This window comes from Anomaloglossus baeobatrachus, chromosome 4 (assembly GCF_048569485.1).
Source record: "Anomaloglossus baeobatrachus isolate aAnoBae1 chromosome 4, aAnoBae1.hap1, whole genome shotgun sequence".
Taxonomy (NCBI): Eukaryota; Metazoa; Chordata; class Amphibia; order Anura; family Aromobatidae; genus Anomaloglossus; species Anomaloglossus baeobatrachus.
In genome coordinates this window covers 405,631,706-405,652,729 of record NC_134356.1, presented here as the reverse complement: position 1 = coordinate 405,652,729, position 21,024 = coordinate 405,631,706, and the positions used below count along the sequence as shown (strand labels likewise).

Sequence of the window (21,024 nt, the reverse complement as noted above, 5' to 3'; positions counted from 1 at the left end):
GGAAATCTGAGGAGCCAATTATAGGCGAAAGCAGAGAAGGCATCGGGATTAGCATCAAGGTATCATTTTATTCAGCTTCTGTGACCTACATGCCCAGATTCCTTTTAAGTCCAAGTGGGTGGTGGTGTTAGTTAGTTAGTTAGTTTTCACTGAGGAGGTGTACATCTTCGGCATGTATGAGTTGTCCAATCATATGCAGGCTGAAACGTACTAAAGAGAGAACACCCCCCTATCATAGCTTCATTTTCTTAGTGTGTGAGATGTACGGATACAGATCTGACCTTCTTGTTTCACTTCCTACATGATTAGAAAGTGCTGAGAATAGAGCTGTCACATTGGAAGAATTTGAGAGGTCGGCTTAATCCTGTACTCCCTTGACTCCTCTTCAGCTTTGCTCACTTTGACATCTTGAAAAATTCCAAGCAGTGATTAGACAAGAATGGCTTGCCATCAGTTGGGATTTGTCCCAGAAGCGGATATCCAGCATGCAAAGGAGAATCGCAGAAATCTTGAAAAATAATTGTCAACTCTATAAATATTGAGTCTTTCCATAAACGTGATTTGTCAATAAAAGCTTATGAAATGCTGATAATTGTACTTGTGTAACCAAAGAAACTACCAATTAAAAGATCTAAAAACCCAGAAGTAGAGAACTCTGAAAACCAAATTTAGTATCCATCTCAAAAAGTCTCAAACAGTCTAGCCACATCTGTATATACAATACAGTGGAACCTTGGTTTACGAGAACAATCCGTTCTTGGAGTGTGCTTGTAAACCAAGTTACTCGTCTAGCAAAGCAAAATTTCTCACAGGAAATAATGCAAGCTCAGACAATTTGTTCCACAACTTGTTCAATGTCCCATCCTGGTCCCCTATTGTGCCATTCCACACATGCACAAACACACACACGCGCGCGCACGCACACACACATATTATGCTCACCTTAGCTTCCGTTCCATAGCCGGCCTCATGGTTCTTGTAGTCCGCAGGTACAGGATGTGTTTCGAGTAACCATCACGACCGATGCTGGAGCTTCCGCTGCCAGCGCGCTGATGTCAAAGGCATAAGCCGCTTGCCTCTGACTGCTCAGCGCACTGCCTTTGAGAAGCGGCTGACAGTGGAAGTTCCTCCATCGTCGCGATGATTACCCCATACACATCCTGTACCGGCGAACTACATTAACCAGGAGGCCGGCGAGGGAACAGAAGGTAAGTAGAGCATAATGTGTGGAGTATAATGTGTGTGTGTGTGTGTGTGTGTTTTGTGTGTTTGTGCGGACTACAAGAGCGGGTCAGAGCGCAGTGAAAGTACGGAACCAGAAGTGTGTGCGGTGAGTATTTGCTCATACAGCAAAGATTGCTTGTAAACTGAGTTACAAATTTACAGCAAGCTTTGCTCGTATAGCGAAATACTCGCACACCAAGTTACTCCTAAACCGAGGTTCCACTGTACTGTACAAAAGGTTTAGCCAAGCGTGTAGAAAATGTTACAAATTGAGAATGCTTTCACCAATTGTTGTCAATGATTTGTATTACTTTGCATTGAATCGTTAACCCTTTGTTTGCTAGGTATTTTATTCAAGTGTGCTGACCTGTTTAACGTTTTCCTACTTTAGGAATATTCCCTAAAAGCAGAGCTGTCAAGTCAGATGTTGAAAGACGGCCCAGTACATTGTGTTTTGTCGCATTGTAAGAATTCCATCCCTGAACAGACTGTCCTGACTATGAGAAAATTGCCAATCACTTACGTAAGAAATTGCACCATTTCTAATTACTCATATACGCTGCTTTCCACAGATTATGTGATAAAGAAGTTCCATAACCCGTTTTTTAATTCCACAGATATTACATTTCCTCTGGAAATCTTTATTTGGTGAGGCACATTATTCCCCAGTACCGGATTAGGAGGGATCATTTTGTGCTATGTTCTGCCAATTCTTAACTTTGTCATCTTCCTTACTCCAGCTGAGAGAAAGCTGCTGGTTAGAAGGTCCCTGAAGAATAGGAACTATTCATAATCCTCAGTATTTCAGGCATTACAGGTGCCAGGCTTTAGATGGGCTTTACTACAAAAGGGTTAATTCAACGTCTAATTGTATAGATAATCCATCTTTTTATCACTTTAAGGGCTCACTAACACATCAGCTTTTTATTTTTAACATTACGATGGCTAGAGAATAAAATTCTGATGGTAAAATATGACACTTACTAAACACTGATAGAAATCATTCTTTTGGTCATGTACAAGAATCCCTGTCATCTGAATGAGCCCTTAGAGACAAATGGTTAAAGGGGTAGTTCAGCTCCTTAAAAGTATTTTCTAAATATCCATCCTTACACACTAAGCTTTTCTGTATTTATTTTTATTATACAATTCTGCATAGCTGTTTTTTTTTTTTGTTTTTTTTACTGTACCTCCATTGACATTTCATTAGAGAGAAGTCTCAAACGTGACGTCACAGAAGGCAAGGGCTGCACTCACTCTCCGAGGCATCCATCACCCCTCCTGGAACATTGCGGCATTGCAGTTACTTACTAGATTCTTGCATTGCCGTCCCCTCTGAAGATGTTCTAGATCCTGGGTGATGAATGCTGTTGGAGAGGCGAGTGCAGCGCCGGCACTCTGTTTCTATCACCCCTTTAATTGTAGGAGTATTTTTAAATATCTTACATTTTGTGTTTGTGTTTCAAACACAGTTTAATATTTAAAAAGAAGCAATAAAGTGTGTGTCTAAAGGTAGTCTAAGATGGCCGCTGAACACGTCATGGAATGAAGATATGTGCCACAGAGGTGGTTATCGTCTGTGATGTAAGCCTGAAAGCTAGCTACAGTACATATACTGTAGTACTGAGAGGGTTAATGGAGCTGACACGGGCCAAGTTTATGAGCAGTCAGAGAGATGAGTGAAATTGGCTGCTCACGTATTCCCACCCCGCTTTGTGATATACTGGACATAAGAAAGACCAGGTGAATTCATTAGTGTTTTTGTATGGAGTTACACACGTGGTCAAAATTGTTGGTACCCCTCGTTTAATGAAAGAAAATGTTAAATCAAAGTGTGTCCACTAATTACCATCACGTGTTTACAATCTTGTAATCAGTCAGTGGGTTTGTATATAGGGTTACAGATACTCACTGTGCTGTTTGGTGACATGGTATGTACCACACTCAACATGGACCAGTAGAAGCAAAGGAAAGAGTTGTCTCAGGAGATTAGAAAGAAAATTTATAGACAAGCATGTTAAAGGTTATAAGACCATCTCCAAGCAGCTTGATGTTCCTGTGACTACAGTTGCACATGTTATTCAGAAATGTAAAATCCATGGAACTGTAGCCAACCTCCCTGCACGTGGCTGCAGGAGGAAAAATGATGACAAATCAAAGAGACGGATAATACAAATGGTAACAAAAGAGCCCAGAAAAACTTCTAAAGAGATTAAAGGTGAACTTCAGGCTCAAGGAACATCAGTGTCAGATCGCACCATTCGTCGTTGTTTGAGCCAAAGTGGACTTCATGGGAGACTACCAAGGAGGACTCCATTGTTGAAAAAAAAAAACATAAAAAAAACAGACTGCATTTTGCCAAACTATATGTTGACAAGCCACAAAGCATCTGGGAGAATGTCATATGAACAGATGAGACACCAATGGAACTTTTTGGCAAGGCACTTCAACTCTATGTTCACAGACGGAAAAATGAAGCATATCAAGAAAAGAACACTGTCCCTACTGTGAAACATGGAGGAGGCTCTGTTATGTTCTGGGCCTGCTTTGCTGCATCTGGCACAGGGTGTCTTGAATCTGTGCACGATACAATGAAATCTGAAAACTATCAAGTGATCCTAGAGAGAAATGTGCTGCCCAGTGTGAGAAAGAAAGCTTGGTCTTAGTCACAGGTTATGGGTCTTGCAACAGGACAATGACCCAAAACACACAGCTAAAAACACCCATGAATGGCTAAGAAGAAAACATTGGACTATTCTGAAGTGACCTTCTATGAGCCCTGACCTAAATCCTATTGACCATCTTTGAAAAGAGCTGAAACATGCCGTCTGAAAAAAGCAACCTTCAAACATGGGACAACTGGAGCAGTTTGCTCTTGAGGAGAGGGCCAAAATACCTGTCCAGAGGTGCAGAAGTCTCATTGACAGCTACAGGAATCATTTGCAGTGATTGCCTCAAAAGGTTGTGCAAGAAAATATTAAGTCAAGGAAGGAACCCTCATTTCTGTCCAACACTATTTCATGAGTCTTATTTTTTATTAAATTCTGTGGAAGCAGAAAAGCACTGTCTGACTTTCATTTGTTCATTTTCAAAGATTTTTTTTATTTATTATTACTTTTGTCAGATTTAAGTTATTTTTGGGACCATTGTGGGTTTTTCTTTCATTAAACGAGGGGTGCCAACAATTTTGACCATGTGTGTGCAGACCTCCAGTGTTTGTCTCTGTTAAGGAATAAGAAAGAGCTGGACGTTCTTCTGTGCTGGAGAACCTGCACTATTGTATGGACTATTTGCTTTATGTTTTCACTTTGTGCCAGAGAAGGCTGTTTTGATTTGTTATCCAGAGCAGTTTATGGAGTCTATATAATCCATCCCGGACGTTTTACTAAAACACTTGCCTGTGCCTAGCTCAACACGCAACCAAGTGAGCCGTATCCCTATAATTGATATATAGATTAGATAGGCTTTCCAAGAACTTTTTTTTTTTTTTTTTAAATATATTTATTTACACCTATCCTACCATGAGTATAACGGTTGATACTGACTTTCTGTAAATTTAGCCACACATTTTACTTTTCATAATAGTCAGTAAAGTCAAATGGTGATCTTTGGAAGCACAACTTGTGTCACGGCCAATGCCATATTCCTATGTTGCCCTAGCCTTGAGAAGAAGAAAAAAATATTAGATGTGTTAGTTTAAAGGTAGATTTACATGTGGAGCTTTTTAGCCCCCCCTTTTTTTGGGGGGGGGGAGCTGATGCAAGTTTAACTAATAAGCACACATTCATCTTCATGTTTGATTTCATAAACAAGACTTTTTTTTTTTTTCTGTGCAGAGTGACAAAAGTGAAGATAACGGAGGCTACATCTGCCATGCTTGTGCCCTGCAAAGAGTCGGTCCAATAACACAACTGATGATCTCTCCCGAGATTTTGAGAAATATAGATGTTAAACTGGAGACGATTTCTCTGCCCGGGCACTATGCCGCCCTTCTCCAAGTCATTTAAATGAGTCGCTGGTGCTGGCAACCTCGCTAACGAATGACTTGGCAAAAATTGGCCATCTGCTATATGCTTTTTAACATTGCGCTTCATGTATTTGTTGTTTCTTCGGTCACGCCGTTGACTTACTCTATCATATAGGAAAAAATTATGTGGATAGTTAGTTATTTTGATAAAATTAAAAGTGTAAATTTATTTTTATAAGTCCTAATAACCTATCATTGCCATGCACAGCCTGTCTTACTAAATTTGATTAAAAACCTGAATTAAGCTGAATTTACTCATGTGGTATTTGTTAGGTTTTTTTTTTTTTTTGGTTTTTTTTTTTCATTTGTTTAACTTGTTTAATTGAAAGAAAAATGTGTAGAGCTAAAACTAAACCACTAAGTGATGGTATTACGCAATACAAGAGAAAGAATAGACAAATTGTATTACTTAAAGGGATCTGTCAGCAGGTTTTTACCATCTTTACTGAGAGCAGCATAATTTAGGACACATGAGCCTGATTACAGGTATGTGTCACTTATTAGGCTGTGTGCTGTAGTTTCAATACAATCAGTATTTTATTAGCAGGAAATTATCACTGCAAGACTAGGTCTCACCTGCAGACCAGTCAGGGTAATCTGTGTAATCCTGCGCCCACCAATGACTAGCAGTTTGCTGACAATGCAGTGTACAGTGGAAGCTGTCAGTCAGGTGTGGACGGTGTCCTACACAGCTCCGAAATCTTAGCACTGCTACATATGTATCAGGCAAACAAGGAGTCTATCAAAACTACACCAAGCAGCCCAGTAAGTGATACATCGCTAGAATCAGGCTTTCTTGCCCTATATTATGCAGCCCTTGGATTATAAAGCAAAAATCTGCCGACCGATTTCCTTTTAAAGCCGTGTGTATACGTTGAGTATTTGGTGAGTTCTTACCTAAGTTTTTGAAAGCCAAACCAGGAGTGGCACAATCAGAAGAAAAGTATAATGGAAACAAGGGCACCACCTCTGCATTTTACCTACTCCTGGTTTTGGCTTACAAATACTGATGTAAAAAAAAAAACCTCATCAAATACTCAGTGTGCACATGGCCTAACATTGAAGTCACACTTTTTTTTCCACTTCCTCCTATCTGCGCTGCTGAAATTTGTCCATGAAGGGATACAGGGGAGACATGATTTTTGCAGTTTATTTTCTAAGTGTTTCAAGGTTTTCCAACCTCATCTTCAGGAAAAAAACACATTACAACATAGTAAGGCATAGGAGTCTATAAAAGGATTCCTTGATTGAAAAACATGTCACCTAACATGACCACACTACACAGAGAGAGATCACAATCTTGTTAATAAAAACATATAAGGTGGCCATAAAATAACTTAAGGTGTTTGAAGCCGTGTGCAGACTGAGCCAGTGGACAGAATTGACTGAAAATTGGTATGTATGCTATTCAAGGCATGGGGAAACAGAAGGCATCTTAAAAAAAAAATCTTATACCAAAACTCCCTACCAGGTGAAAAAGAGGCACTGTACAGTGAGCGACCAGCCCAAAAACAGTGTGCCGATAATTGGAGATGTCACAATTGTTCCACAGACTAGCATAACTGTTCAATATGGCTGCCATCATGCATGGTGATCATGTTCATCCTATGAAGAACATGCTCGATTCTTGCGTGTAACATGTCTAATTGGATGCTGCGCACCTCCAAAATGATGCGGTCTTTGAGGTCAGCAAGGGTGTCAACATTTCCGTCATGAACTCGCTCTTTCAAGTGTCCCCACAACCAAAATCACAATGATTGAGATCATGGCGGTGGCCATACATTAGGAAAGGAGCAGCTCAAAATCCTGTCATCGAGAAAATGTGCACGCAGAACGTTCTTCACACAATTTGCAATGTGAGGGGCTGCTTTATCATGCATGAAGGTGGTCGTTTCCAGCATTGTCTGGTATCTCGTTGCTGTCACGGAACAGGTAGCAACCCCAGTTGAGTTGACCTCATTTCTTCATAAAAGAATGGTCCGAGGATGAATGATGAGGTGAAGCCACATAAGTTACCTTTGGTGAATGCAGTGGAACCCGGTCTACCGCATGCGGATTTTCAGTAGCCCATATGCAACAATTTTGTGTGTTCACCGTTCCATTCAGGTAAAAATGCGCTTTATTTCACCACAGAACATTCCATGGGCAATTGCCATCCACTTCCACTCTCGCCAGAAACATGAATGCAAATGTCATGTAGGTATCATTGTCACGAGGCAGAAGTTGTTGATGATGGCTAATTTTGTATGGGTATGCCCGCAAGATCTTTCAGAGATCTTTACACACTGTGCTGTACGAGAGCCCCAATTGCCGGGAAACACTGCGTGCACTGCTGTTCCCGGCAGGGTTGTTTGCTCCCTGTTCCACGATGGCAGTGGCAATGTCCTCCACAATATCTTTGCTTACCAGTTCTCGCCCACGCCGTGGCTGAACACTCAGTAACATTGTTGCCTCAAAACGTGTCATCATCTGTCTCTGTGAATTGACAGCCATTGGACCGCTACGTGTGAGAAAGTCTTTCAAACGATGAAAAGTAAAACATACCGCACTAACAGCGCACTATCCAGTAAAGAGACAGGATCTTGCAGACTGAGTTGCAAGGTGCGCTCACTGTACAGCTCCACTTTTTCACCTGGTGGGGAGTTTTGGTATAAGATTTTTTTAAGATGCCTTCCGTTTCCCCATACCTTGAATAGCATGCATACTAATTATCATCTAATTCTGTCCACTAGGTCAGTCTGCACATGGCTCCAAACACCTTATTTTATGGCCACCTTGTATATGCATATACAAAAGTTCAGTTTGTTCTGTGGCTTGCTAAATTCGAATCCATGACCATAGTGAAACGTGAATATCAGCGCGTTTATAACGAAGCACTACCACATAGGAATAACGTTACTCGGTGGGATATGCAGTTGAAGGAAACCGGCAGTTTGGTGGAGAAACCCGTTCTGATAGGCCATCAGTCAGTGATAATTCTGTAGAGGCCATTACGGGGTAGCTACCCAAGGAGCCCTAAAAATTCTGTGCGTGCGTGTGCTCGACAGTTATACCTAAGCAAGACTACAGTTCATAAGGTGTTAAAGAAACTTCTCTGTTTTACGGGGTACAAATTGCGGCTGTTGCATGCTATCAAACCGGTGAATAGACCCAGACGATGCGCATTTACTACAGATATGCTTCATGAGATCAACAATTATGCAAGATTTTTGCAGAAGATTGTGCTTAGCGATGAGGAGACCTTCCATATCTGTGGACATGTTCATCGCCATAGTGTCCGAATATGGGCTGCTGAACATCCTCATGCCTACATTCAGTACGAACGTAACACCCATAAAGTGAACATGTGGTGTGTCCTGATGCATAAGGTGATAGGCCCATTTTTTTTTCTTCTTGCGGAGCAGTCTGTGACGGCAAACACCTATCTTAACATGTTGGAATTGTATGCAGTGCCACAATTTCCAGAAGGTGTCATCTTTCAACAAGACGGCGCTCCTCCACACTACGCCACCATTGTTCGTGAGTGTCTGCATAGAACATTCCCCAAGCGGTGGATAGGCAGGGGTTCTGTCAAGTCATGGCCACCACAATCCTCGGATTTGACGCCCTTAGACTTTGACTTTTGGAGTTATGTGAAGCAACATGTGTACATTGAACGTATCAACGACATTAATCACTTAAAACAGAGAATCATAGATGTCATTCACTCTGTTACACCAGACGTCCTTACCTGTGTGTTGCAAGAACTTCAATATTATTTGGATGTATATAGGGCAACAAATGAAGCCCACATCGGACTGCACTGAATAGGTATGAAACTGGGAGTTTTCCTTTTATTTGGTGCAGAGTTCACATTTCTATCTTCTTTTGTTGCTTTCTTGTGACCGGTCAAAAGTACACCATCACTTTACGGACACACTATTTGCTACAGCAAATAGATAGGAAAGAGAATAACAGCAATGTAAGGATAATGATTAGATTACACAGAAGCCACTAAAACATATCCTGGATAAGAAAGAATGGTAAGAAGGGAAGGGAGAAGGGGACTACAAGGTCAATTTTTTTAATGGTGTTAGTTAAATCAGGAGAAAGATAATATGGTAGGGTCAGATCCACAACTACGACTCCAAACACGCTGTAATTTCTTAAGACATTTTCTTTGTCTGAAAAACAATCTCTGATAGGAAGTATAAGTATTTGAGTTTTATCCAGGTATTTATTCTAGGTGACCTTCTATCCATCCATATTGTTTTCTAAGCTAAAAACATTTTTTAAGGAATATATGATGAAAAGAAATGGCCCCACAATAGACAAATTAACTGCTCTCTAGGATGAGATTGCTCCATTATTGTAGGCATAAAAATTATTACCTTAGACCAATATTCAGATATGACAGAGCATGCCCACATTATGTGCCAGAAATCAGCAGGACAAAAAAAAGACCTTTGAAGCAATTTGGACTTGTGGTCTTACCCATGGTATCCATCCTTACAGGAGTGTGATTGATGAATGAAATATTTGTTTCTCCTGCAATACATAAGCTGATTAAACTATGAGATTCTATAAGATCATCACATATCTCTTCTGCGAGGGGCAGGATAAATTGTTTCCACTTATCTAGGGCAGTAAGAACAGGTTGAAATTGCATTTGATCCTCACGTCAGTGGCTCAGTTGGGTCTTACCGTGAGTTCTGTCTGAGGCTTTTCGTCGGTATCCTCCTATTTCACCCCTTCATGACATTTGATGCATCTATTTGTAGTTTTCCATCACATATGGGGTATCTCTGTACTCAGGAGACATTGGAGAAAAAAGTTTACAGTGCAATTTCTCCTGTTACCCTTATGAAAATAAGATAATTGGGGCAAAAGCAACATTTTTGTGAGAATAATGTGATTTTATTTTTCACGACTCAATGTTATAAAATTCTGTGAAACACCTGGGGTGTTCAAAGTGCTCCCCACACATCTAGTTAAAATCCTTGTGGAGTCTTTTTTCCCAAATTAGGTCACTTGTGGGTGGTGGAGTTTCACTGTTTAGGCACATCAGGAGCTCTTCAAACATGACATGGCGTTCACTATTGATTCCAGCCAGCTTTGCGTTCCAAAAGCCAAATGGTGCTCCTTCTCATTCGAGCCCTGCCGTGCGCCCAAACAGTAGTTTTCCACCACATATGGAATATTTCTGTACTCAGGAGAAACTGCACAACAAATATATGGTGCATAAAACCCAACAGCTGGGGGCTGGTGTGCTATATACAGCAATGCCACGTCATTACTGTGTAAAGAGAAATCACGGTCTCTTATGAACACAAGCCACGAGCTGGCTTTCCTAGGAGAACCGTGATAACTAACACAGGGGTCTTCAGCAGACACTTGGCTGTCATGGCAACACCTCTGCGTCATGTGATCACTGTAAGAGCACTGATGAGAGAGATCGACGTGCCCCCCCTGTGCTGCACACATTAAATATGGCTGGATTGACTTTTAACAGCTACGCTCCTCCCGTGCTTTTTTGAGGCATATAGTTGCTGAATATCATAGCCATCATCTGCCAGGAAATATGCAGACTCCACTTGCGAGGCCACATCAAAAGCAGGGAGCAGACTTATGACAGACAAATTACGTCATATGTCATTAAAGGGTTAAACAACCACCAGGATCCAGATTTTTTCACTGAAGGTATCTAGTGAAAGAGTATAACAGCACCATTATGACCAGACATTTATTTTAATATGCATAATCCTGATGACCGGTTCTTTTTAAGAAATCTAGTAGTGGAGGGGGTAGCAAGAGGGTCTCTTGTCAATATATAAATTGTGGGTTATGGTTACGAATACAAGCAAAGATATGTTAAAAATGCCGTCACTTCAAAGATATGATATAAAACCGTCACGTTGTGTGCCTTGACAGATACAAATGCATCTCAATAAATTAGAATATCATCAAAAAGTTAATTTATTTCAGTAATTCAATACAAAAAGGGAAACGCATATATTATATAGAGTCATTACAGAGTGATCTATTTCAAGTGTTTATTTCTGTTAATGTTGATGATTCCAATGTAATCCACACAAGGTCGCATGAAAATCCGGGCTCTGCTACATACTGAAGTCGCAGCCAGCGAACACATTAAAAAAGTGACTTCTTACTGTGGCTTTAGACAGAGACTGACTGAGATGCAGCTGAAAGCGGTGATGTCAGTTTATCTGCGGTCACAGCTAGAGTTTCCCACGGTACCCCACCTGTGACCACAGGTAAACTGACCTCAGTTGACCTCATTGAATGCAGTGATCTCACCTCAGGTGAACTCATTCAATCAGACCTGCATTTCCTGGCAGAAAACTGCTTTTTTTTTCCAGAGATGCAGATGTGGTGCTACAGTTTATACACTAAATTCCTGCACCAAATCTGCATCGGCTGGCAAAAAAACGCATGTAAGCACGATGCGGTTTTGATACGATATTGATGCATTTTTTGCCATAAGATGCAGATTTGGTGCATCAATTTGATGTATACATTTGAGCACCAAATCTGCATCTTTTGGCAAAACAACGCACAGGTGCGGTTTTCTACCAGGAGACGTAAATTTGGTGCAGACATTTCAGCACCAAAGTTTAATCTCCAGGCAGAAATCCCGATCAGCATCACTTAAATCTTACCTTTCTGGCGATGACCTCAAATATACAAATCGTGCAGGAACTGATGATATAGAGACTAGAACAGGTTCGATGATCACAGGACTTATAACCAGACTTCAATGAATGAAACAACAAGCTCCTAATAAAAAAAAAAAAAAAAGACACTAGGAGCCTCCTGGTAATCAATCTGTCCACACATACCTTTTCTAATATACAGATCGAATTCTTTCCAAAGGGCTCTCCTTCTCAGAAACCAATTCATTCAATTTCTTTACAGCCATGAAGGACCTTTACATTTTTTTCCCAGAAGTTGGTGCTTAAGAAATGTCAAATTATCTAAGTAAGAAGGGCACCACCCATAGGGATCTCTTGGTATACTAAATAGACAATATAGAAGAGAAGGAAAAAGTATGCTGTATTGCACATTATTGTATGCTGAACATATGGGACACTTGTCCATCTGAGCTCATATATCATTTCTCTATGCATTAATTCTTTTTACCAATGAGATTTACCTGTCTTGTCCAATAGAAGGAGAGGAAGGGTATGTGATTACACAATAGGGGGAGAGAGAGGGAACGTGATAACAACTATATTTAGAAAGGAGTGTTTCATTTTTGTACCTACTTATATGTATAATACTATTATTGTGACATCCTTTCTGGACGCCGGTCTGTTGGGGATTGATGCCTCTTTGGCTTTTTAATTGTTTTTAAAGTTGTCCAACTGTGTGCTCCTGTCGCTCTTTGAGCCAGGATTTGTCCACCTTGTGTATACAAATAAAGTTTTTTCACTTTTCTAATTTGTGTGGTGATCCCTGTACGGTATACCTCTTTTTCCTTTGCTTAAGAAATGTCATAACAGAAATGTACCACTGCATGGCCATGACAGTTGTACTAAGAGGGAGGCCATTCAAACTTTGGAGGACCTTTTGTGCCGCCCCCGCGATAGCCGACTGGCTACTCGGATCTGGATCCGCAGTGGCTCAAGGGGTCTCCGGACCTGAGGCGGGGTCGCGCGGCCGCTCGAAATGAAAAAAAAGGAAAAATATTTACAAAAGGGGTGGAAAAATTGAGTAATGTTTGTGATGCCACCCACGGGTCGTGGTAAAAGTGAGATACCACCGCTGCTGCGTTTGGGTGAGAGCGCCCAGGACCGATGGGATGGCAGCTTGTGATGTTAACCCCTCCGTGGGCAGGTGGAAGGTGTCCCGGGGCTCGGTGTTGGAAGGCTGGGGACCCGTTGGGAGTAAAGGGGCACAACCTACTCACACAGTCCAGAGATGCTGACACTGACAACGGGTAAACCAAAGTCCTGAATGCCCTGTAGCCTTTTTGTTTTAACACGCCGGGTCCGTGGCAGTACCGTGCCCCCTGTCACTACCCCCTGCGACCGGGGTTCCAGCTCCTTCCAGGCCAGGCCAACGTCTGGCACCTGGGACGGGTACAGGAGCCCAGCTCCGCAGCGTAACCTTTTCCTGTCACGGCTCACTGACTACTCTCTGACTACTCCTAGACACTTCTGGTCCTCCTACCATCCCTCCAACTGGGCGGCCCTATTCCTCTTAGGCTGCCCAATGGGTGTCTGGTAGGTGTGGTACAGAGTGTTCCTCAGGATTTGTGTATACCTGTTCTTAGCAACACCAAAGGGACAGGACCCGTAACCAAGGAGGTCGGGTACCATGCAGAAGGGCAGATTGCACGGCACCCTTGTGACGACCTGATAGGCCAGGGCGTCACACTTCTATCTAAACAATTCACCAAAGCCCCCAAGTAGGTTTTCACCCTCTGTTATGCCTAGATAATGAGTATAAGTCACTAACAGGGACCTACTATATAGATACAAGGAATACCACTTTCCAAATTATTAATTGCACGACACAGTGGCTTTATTCCAAAACATGTAAATTTTTATTATTACCAAAAATAACACACATGATAAAAATAAGCAAGGTATGCACAACCGAGGTGGATACCACCAAGGGACACGATTGTAAAGTTAATAGTAGCAAACATAGCACAGCTGCATAGACCTAGCATGCTAGATTAGTTGTCCACCATGCGCCTGAATTCAGGAAGGTACCCCATAGGCAGTAAATTGGTAACCTTCCTTGGTTACCAATTTACTGCCTATGGGGTACCTTCCTGAATTCAGGGGCATGGTGGACAACTAATCTAGCATGCTAGGTCTATGCAGCTGTGCTATGTTTACTACTATTAACTTTACAATCGTGTCCCTTGGTGGTATCCACCTCGGTTGTGCATACCTTGCTTATTTTTATCATGTGTGTTATTTTTGGTAATAATAAAAATTTACATCTTTTGGAATAAAGCCACTGTGTCGTGCAATTAATATGCCTAGATAATGAAGTTTCTCCCCTTGTCCTTTTGACCGGCAGTAGAAATATTTACCAGACTTGTGCTGGAGGACTTCGCTCGGGTATTCACCAGACACAAGTTTGACAGTTCGAGTCGCCAACAAAGAATAACCCTTAGAGACCTTGAAAAAATGGATGTAGTGTTCAAATCGGTGGACAAGTGGGGAAACATCACGATCTTGTCTACGTGCAAATAATAGAAAGAGGGCTTTCTCTAGCTTAGGCCTGTTTTTCACATGTCAGTGATTCTGGTACGTATGTGCTAGTTTGTATACGTACCAGAATCACGGACATACGCAGACCCATTATAATCAACTAGAAGGTGGCCCGATTCTAACGCATCGAGTATTCTAGAATTTATTGTGTAGTTAATGTATGATTTTTGTTATATATATAGATGTTGTGTGTAGTTGGCAAGTGTTTGTGTAGGGCGCTGTAAATGTTCTGGGTGTGGGGGGTGTATGAGAGCGGTGTTTGTGTGTTGCGTTGTTTGTAGAGCGTTGTGTGTGTAGTGCTGTGTGTATTGTGTGGTATGTGTGGGTGTGTGTGTGTGTTTTGGGGGGAGGTATGTTTTGTGCAGTGTGTGTGTGTTGGAGGATTAGTCCTGGGGAGAGAGGAGTATAATAGGAGGAGTAGTCCTGGGGAGAGGGGAGGATAATAGGAGTAGTCGTCCTGGGGGGAGAGGAGTATAATAGGAGGAGTAGTCCTGGGGAGAGAGGAGGATAATAGGAGGAGGAGTCCTGGGCAGAGAGGAGGATAATAGGAGGAGCAGTCCTGGGGAGAGAGGAGGATAATAGGTGGAGTAGCCCTGGAGGTGAGGAGTATAATAGGAGGGGTAGTCCTGGGTGGAGAGGAGGATAATAGGTGGAGTAGTCCTGGGGGGAGGTGTCTAATAGGTGGAGTAATCCTGGGGGGAGATGTCTAATAGATGGAGTAGTCCTGGGGGGAGGTGTATAGGTGCCCAATGTGCGGGGGGCATGGCCGAGCGGGCAAAGTGTGCCGGGGGCGTGGCCAAGCGGTCAAAATGTGCAGGGGGCGTGGCCAAGCGGGCACAGTGTGTGGGGGTCGTGGCCGGGCCAAGGCGAGCGGCCAATGCATGTAGGGGCGGGGCCGAACCGAGCAGCCAATGCGACGGTTGTCACTATAAGTTGTTTCACTGACTGTGTCTCCGTGCAGCATACACGCGTGTCCGTGATTGCCGCACGGAGACATGTCCATTTATTTCTGGCATCACTGATGTCCCATTAACCACACTATGGTGTGGTCTGTGAAACACGTACCAGAAAAACATGGACATTGAAAATAAAAAAAACATTTTTAGCTCACCTTCTCCAGTGCTGCTTGTCTCTGGCCTCTGCTGCCTTTGCTTCAGAGCTGGCTACTTATTCTCATACATATTCATGTATGCAGCCACAGCCAACCTGGAAGTAGCTGCAGCGGGGGCGGAAACACAGTAGAGCTGAAGAGTTCAGCACCACGGACAGCAGGAGCAGTGACAGGTGAGTATATCTCCATGCTCCATGTGCAATCATGGGATAACGGATCACGGATTGCACATGGACAACCCACATGTGCCATGAATCATGGCACACGGAGGGACATATGTGTTTTTTACACGTCAGTGAAAAAGTCTGTGTTTTTCACAGACGTGTGAAACGCCTTGGGGAAAGAGAGACGTACACTAAACTTGACTTTAACCCTAAGGCCTCCTTTTCTTGGCAGCTTCAGGCCAGTTTTGATAGGGTATGATAAGGACATCATTGACAAGAAAATGTTGAAGGGACTCATGGTTAAATTCCCGAGGGTGCCCACTCTGTACTTGCTCCCCAAAATATATGAAGATGCCATCATCCCCCTGAGCTGTCCAATCGTGTCTGGCATGGAGAGTTTGTGTGATTGAGTATGTAAATGCATAGATTACTATCCAAAACCGTTGGTGGAAACACTGCCCTCCTACGTCAAGGACATGACTGACATGCGCAATAGGATTGACAGCATCTTTATGGAATCTGATATGATTATTGTGGCCGCTAATATTAAATCTTTACAGACATATCCGCCACGTGGACGGCTTGGGGTGGTCTGCGTGTTCCTGGGGGCCAGTGTCCGAGACAGCCTGATGTGTGATTGCATACTTGAGCTACTCTGCTTTATCCTTACCCATAATTTCTTTATTTCTAAGAAAATGTTTTACCTGCAGAGGCACAGCACTGCGATAGGTGCAGCTTGTGTGCCCTCATATGCTAATCTCTTCCTTTGTTTCTGAGAGAGATACTTGTTTGGCGATGGGGCGGGTAGGCCACGGACTATGTGCAATACTGGCTCAGGTATATAGATGATCTTTTGATTTTTGAGCAGGGTACACCGGAGCAGCTTAACTATTTTATGAGCTGCCTTTTTGGACATATGCATTGAGGTGGACACCAATCATTTCATCCAGACTGACTTCTTCTGTAAATCTACAGTACTTCAGTCAATGCACTGTTACACGCTTCGTCAGCCCACAATATTTCCACTGTCCATGCTATCCTGGTCGGTCAGTTACTTAAGGTGAGGTGGATTTGTTCATCTGACTCCAAGTTTGAGGAACGAGCGACCGATTTGAAATAATGATTCAGAGAGAAGGGGTTATAGTAATCGAAGTATTAAAAAGGGCTACCAGAGAGCCATGAACAACCCCCGTTCTGAATTCCTTATGACCAGGAACAGAAATACTATCCGTGATTAAAGAATAAGATTTATTACTAGTGATGGGAAGACCCGGACTGTAAAAGTCCAGATCCGCTGGGTTTCAAAGGTACCTGAGTGCCATACGCGGGCCCAAGATTCCAGATATTGATCCAGATCTGGCACTCAGGAAATTAAAAAAAAAAAAATGAAAGGAAAAATATATAAAATAAGAATGAAGCAAGTGCTTCATACTTATAAAGGGTCTGGCGCTGCTGTACACTGCTCCTGTGGCCTCTCCTTCACTTCGTGAGCCGCTCATTGCTGGGCCGCTCATCCATATGCCCTGCTTTCCCTACCTACCGGCCATCCTGGCATCTGTAATTGGGTGCAGTCAGACAAGCCCCCAGCCTGTGTGACAGCATCTGACTGCAACCTATCACAGGCACTGTCTGCGGGTCAGTATTGCATTGCAAAACTAAATAAAAAATTGGCGTGGAGTCCCTTCATATTATGATACCCAGCACAGATAAAGCCTATGGCTACAGGTTGCAGCCCCCAGCCGTTCGTCTAAATTGGCTGTGTATCAAAATTAGAGCAACTGCGTGTGGCTTTTTTTCATTTTTTAATTATTTAAATAAATAATTTAAAAAACAGTGTGCGGCCCCCCATAATTTTGATACCCAGCCGTGATAAAGCCGAACAGCTGGGGGCTGGTATGCTCAGCGTGGGGAGTTCCATGGTTATTGGGATCCCCCCAGTCTAAAAATAGGAGCCTACAGCCACCCTTATTGTCGCATCCATTAGATGCGACATCTTGGTGCTTTACCCAATTTCCCTGGTGTGGTGGCAATTGGGGTAATAGGGGATAATGACAGTGCACAACTGTCATCAAGCCCAGAATTAGTGATGGGTAGGGGTCTATGAGACCACCCCATCACTTATCCTATAAGTAAAAAGAAATAAACATAAAATCTGATTTACACAAAAAAATAGAAATAAACACAAAAAGAGAAAAATCCTTTTTTTGAAATAAAATACAGCACCCTCTTTATTAACCCAAAAAAGACCATTTAAGTTCTGCCGTAATCCACATGATGTCCCACGACGGTCCTGGCTCTGCTACATCCGAGACTGGAGAGACCGAAAACATGTCCGATCTCTCCAGGCTCCGGAAAGCACTGACAAGGGGGACTCGGCTGGCAGCAGTGACGTCACTCAGTTCACCGGAGGTCATACCTGGTGGTCGTTCCCGCAGTCTCATAGAGCCCTACCCATGACTAATTCTGGGCTTGATAACAGTTGTGCACTGTCATTACTCCTTATTACCCCGATTGCCACTGCACCAGGGCAATTGGTAAGAGTCCTAGGCTGAGAATACCAGCCCTCAGCTGGTCTTTATCATGGCTGGGTATCAAAATTGGGGGGAACCTCACACCATTTTTTAAAATTATTTATTTTAATAATAATTTAAAAAAGCCACATGCAGTGCCTTTTATTTTGATACACAACCAAGATAGATGCACAGCTGTGGGCTGCAGCCTGTAGCCATGGCTTTATCTGTGCTGGGTACCATAATGTGGGAGACCGTATGCCAAATATTTTATTCATTTTTACTGTATGATACTGACCCACAGACAGCGTCTATGATTGGAAGCAGCAGATAGGCTGTCACTCATCATGGGGGGCGTCTGACTGCAACCAATCACAGATGCCGGTGGGCGGGGAAAGCAGTGCATATGCAGTGAAGGTAAGTTATCGGCCCCGGAAGTGAATGCTCTTTCGTAAGAGCAGTGTACAGGCGACTCGGGGCTTCAGTAAGTACAGTGCGCTTGCTCCCATCCCCCTATTCCTTCAACCAACATTTTTAATCTCCGTATTCTGGTTCCCCTAGACTTCTATGGGGACTGGAATCTGTCCCGGAACCAGATTTTAGAAAACAGATAACACGGACCCGCCGGTTCCAGTTATCTGCGAGTCCACTCATCACTACAACCTTCAATCACAAATGGCACAGTATGCGGTCCATACTGAACAAATATTGAGCTGTTTTAAAAACTGATCCCATTTTGAAGAATTTGATTTCTGAATTCCCTCTAATAACCATCAGATGTGCTAGAAACCTTAGGGCTGCTTCTCACTTGCGAGTTTCTCGCAGTAGAGCAATGCGAGAAAAACTCGCATTGGAATCGGACACATGTTAGTGAATGATTCAGCTCTCATCTGCGATTTTTTTTCTCAGTCCAAATCGGACTGAGAAAAAAATCGCAGCATGCTGCTTTTTTACGAGTTTCTCACACCATTTTTCTCAATGATTTCCTATGGAAGCGTGTTTAAAGAAGGATCACACACGCACATCAGCGTTCCTATTTGCGAGTGTGGCAGTAACTTTGCTCATTCATTATTCAACAGGTGATTGTGACAGCACATTTCCAAAGGTTAATTAAATGACATGCGTAATCTCTTTTAGCTAATTAAGATGTTGCAGGAAACTAGCATCGCAAACGCGACACACACGCGTCGCACACGCGAGCAAAAAGGATCGCAATTGCGTTGAAATCGGTCCTAACGTGAACTAAAATCAGCCGAGTTTTTTTCAGCCCAGTCGGACCGATTTTACTCGCATAGATGTGTTTCCAGCCTTAGAGATGTACTTGTCAGAAGCTATTACGCTCCCCGTTTACTTAATCCCTTTCACTCTAGAGGTCCTCTTGTCGGGTGCTATCCTTATGGCAACTGTCTGGCCTGCAGCAATGTCCTTTACTTTCATGGACAACATTGAACATCAAAGAGTATATATACCGTGTAGCACTTCTAATGTCATTTATTATGCCAAATGTGGTTGTTCTCTTATATATGGTAGATTAAGATACAAAGAATTGCCTGTGCGTGTGAGGGAACATGTGAGGTACAGTGGATTATCTTGCCTCTTTGAAGCCATTGCCTCGTCATTTTAAAGTGCACCATGGAAGTGACCCAAGGACTTTACTTGTCAGAGGTATTGATGTCAGTTGTGGCATGATGGCAGTGTAAAAAAAATTGCTTGTTCAGTGCAAGACCAGGTGGATAGTTACATTGGGCACCATGATTCCCCTGGGTCTCAATGAGACGCTGAGCTTTGATCCATTTCTGTAAACCATCACCACCTTGTTTTCCTTGGGGATTATCAGTCCCTTTTTATTGTTATATATGTTATTATTTATTATTTGTGTTATTTGTTTGCTGGCATGTTTGCCATATTATTTTGTGTTGTTAATTCGGTGCCATGTCAAGTTTTTCTTCACAGTTGGATATTTTATATGACCGTTTGTATTACCTGTGGACACAGGTCTCTGTAGCTACTTGAATGGATCAATTTAATATGAGATAGATCTTAAATGTCCGTTTCAGACAATATCCAAAGTTTCAACCATTGTGATTCCATTCATTTATCTGTGATAATTTTCCTGGATCTTCAGTAGTTATATATGACTTATCTTTTTTGTAGACAGAATGTATCTGACCAAGGTCCATTTACTCATACTAAGAACTCTGCACAGTGGTGCTCTTGTGTTCCCCACTGGGTTTCCCTTGTTTTCCCCACTGGGTTTCCCTTGTTTATCCTGGCCGCCTCTGTGATGTCTGCACACGCTCGGAAGCTATGGAGACATGTCCCTGCTCCCAAGCCTGCACGGACCTTACATAACTGCCGCAGGGAGCCTGGGATATGTGCTATCAGGGAACGCATGCCCCACATCTCTTGACTCTACTAGGGAGTTGCAGATGTGGGTCGGAAGAACGGTATATATCCTTGTCATTATCATGTGCATCCTCATTGCCCTTGATGAAACAATAATCTAACCCTGTGAAATGTACGTTGGAGTCATTCATCTGAAGGAGCCGCTGGGAGCTCTGCCGAGGCTGGGGGTTGTAGTCATGACACCCCCAACCAGCTCACTCCATGAAAAAGGGATAATGTGTGTAGAGGTGGTAGAATAATGCAAATGTGACAGTGTCATTTTAACGGCAATCGCAGTCATCGAATACTCACAGACCACCACCGGAAGTCACGTGATGTGATCACATGGATCCGATGATTGTTATAGTAGCAC

The 21,024-nt window shown here is 42.7% G+C and overlaps 1 protein-coding gene across 2 annotated transcripts in view; it reads left to right on the top strand.

The window, feature by feature from the left end:
* The window catches only part of FBH1 (F-box DNA helicase 1), a 134,628-nt gene extending 129,135 nt beyond the window's left edge, over positions 1-5,493 (top strand). For both annotated transcript variants that reach the window (XM_075345329.1, XM_075345330.1), the window contains exons 20-21: positions 1,616-1,747; positions 5,061-5,493. In XM_075345329.1, the coding sequence (XP_075201444.1) occupies positions 1,616-1,747; positions 5,061-5,231 (303 nt within the window). In that variant the 3' untranslated portion in view covers positions 5,232-5,493. The remainder of the gene's footprint in view (positions 1-1,615; positions 1,748-5,060) is intronic.
* Positions 5,494-21,024: the final 15,531 nt, after the last annotated feature.